Below are 1022 nucleotides of genomic sequence, written 5' to 3' on the forward strand. Positions count from 1 at the left end.
AGGAAAACTTGAAATCGCATCATATGACCCCTTTAAACTCATTTATGAAAAGCACAACAATATGTGCCCTGTCTTTCTGTTTTAGTCAGAAATGTTGTAAACACAAGAAAGATAGGGGTTTATAATGGGGCTTTATGAGGCTTATAATATATGTTATAATATCACTCGTTCTGTGACACCAGACGTTGTTTATACAGTATGCACATGGTTAAGTCTACACCTGTACCCTCACAGGGATGCACATGATATAAATGCATTTAATATTTTCTTTGGTGTTCCCATGATGAAACGGCGTTCCTCAGGGAATCTAACTAAACATATGAAGTCAAAGGCTCATGGGAAGAGATGTCCAGAGGGAACTGCTCCAGGACCAGTCCAGTGTGAGCTTGAGACAGATGAGGGAGGTGAGAGAAAACAAAATATTAAATATTAAAAATATATACAACTCTGCAATGTATATTATGTAATAAAACATTATGTAATATAGTTAAGCTCACCAAAGCTGCATTCATTTGTGATCACAAATACAGTAAAACCAGTAATATTCTGAAATATTATTACAATTTAAATTAACCGTTTGAATATATTTTCAAATGTTACGATCTTTCAGAAAACATTCTAATATGCTGATTTGATGCTAATATATGCTGAAGATTTATTATTTGTATTTAATAGATTTGTTGTTACTATTATCAATGTTGAAACCAGTTGTGCTGCTTAATATTTGATCCAAATATTAATAAAAATATACATTTTTAAAGATTCTGTAATTAATATAAAGTAAAAAAAAATGCATTTATTTGAAATAGAAATTGTTTGCAACATTATAAATGTTTACTGTCCCTTTTGATGAATTTAATGCATCTTTGCTGAATATTATTCATTTTAATATTTAGAAAGAAAAAACTTACTGACCCAAATTTTTGAATGGTAGCACACATATGTATAATTTATATCATGTCAGTTACTCAAAATTAACTTATTTTTATAGTATTGCTAGTTTAAAGCATTAAACCATTGAC

General features: G+C 29.5%; 1 protein-coding gene across 1 annotated transcript in view; it reads left to right on the forward strand.

Annotated features, from left to right (window-relative positions):
• The window catches only part of LOC107569862 (transcription factor HIVEP3-like), an 18168-nt gene that overhangs the window by 13002 nt on the left and 4144 nt on the right, over positions 1-1022 (forward strand). Inside the window, exons 4-5 of the mRNA XM_016256021.1 lie at positions 303-404; positions 992-995. Coding sequence (XP_016111507.1) covers positions 303-404; positions 992-995 — 106 coding nt within the window. The remainder of the gene's footprint in view (positions 1-302; positions 405-991; positions 996-1022) is intronic.

This window comes from Sinocyclocheilus grahami, unplaced genomic scaffold, assembly GCF_001515645.1.
Source record: "Sinocyclocheilus grahami isolate Dianchi unplaced genomic scaffold, SAMN03320097.WGS_v1.1 scaffold1389.1, whole genome shotgun sequence".
Classification (NCBI taxonomy): domain Eukaryota; kingdom Metazoa; phylum Chordata; class Actinopteri; order Cypriniformes; family Cyprinidae; genus Sinocyclocheilus; species Sinocyclocheilus grahami.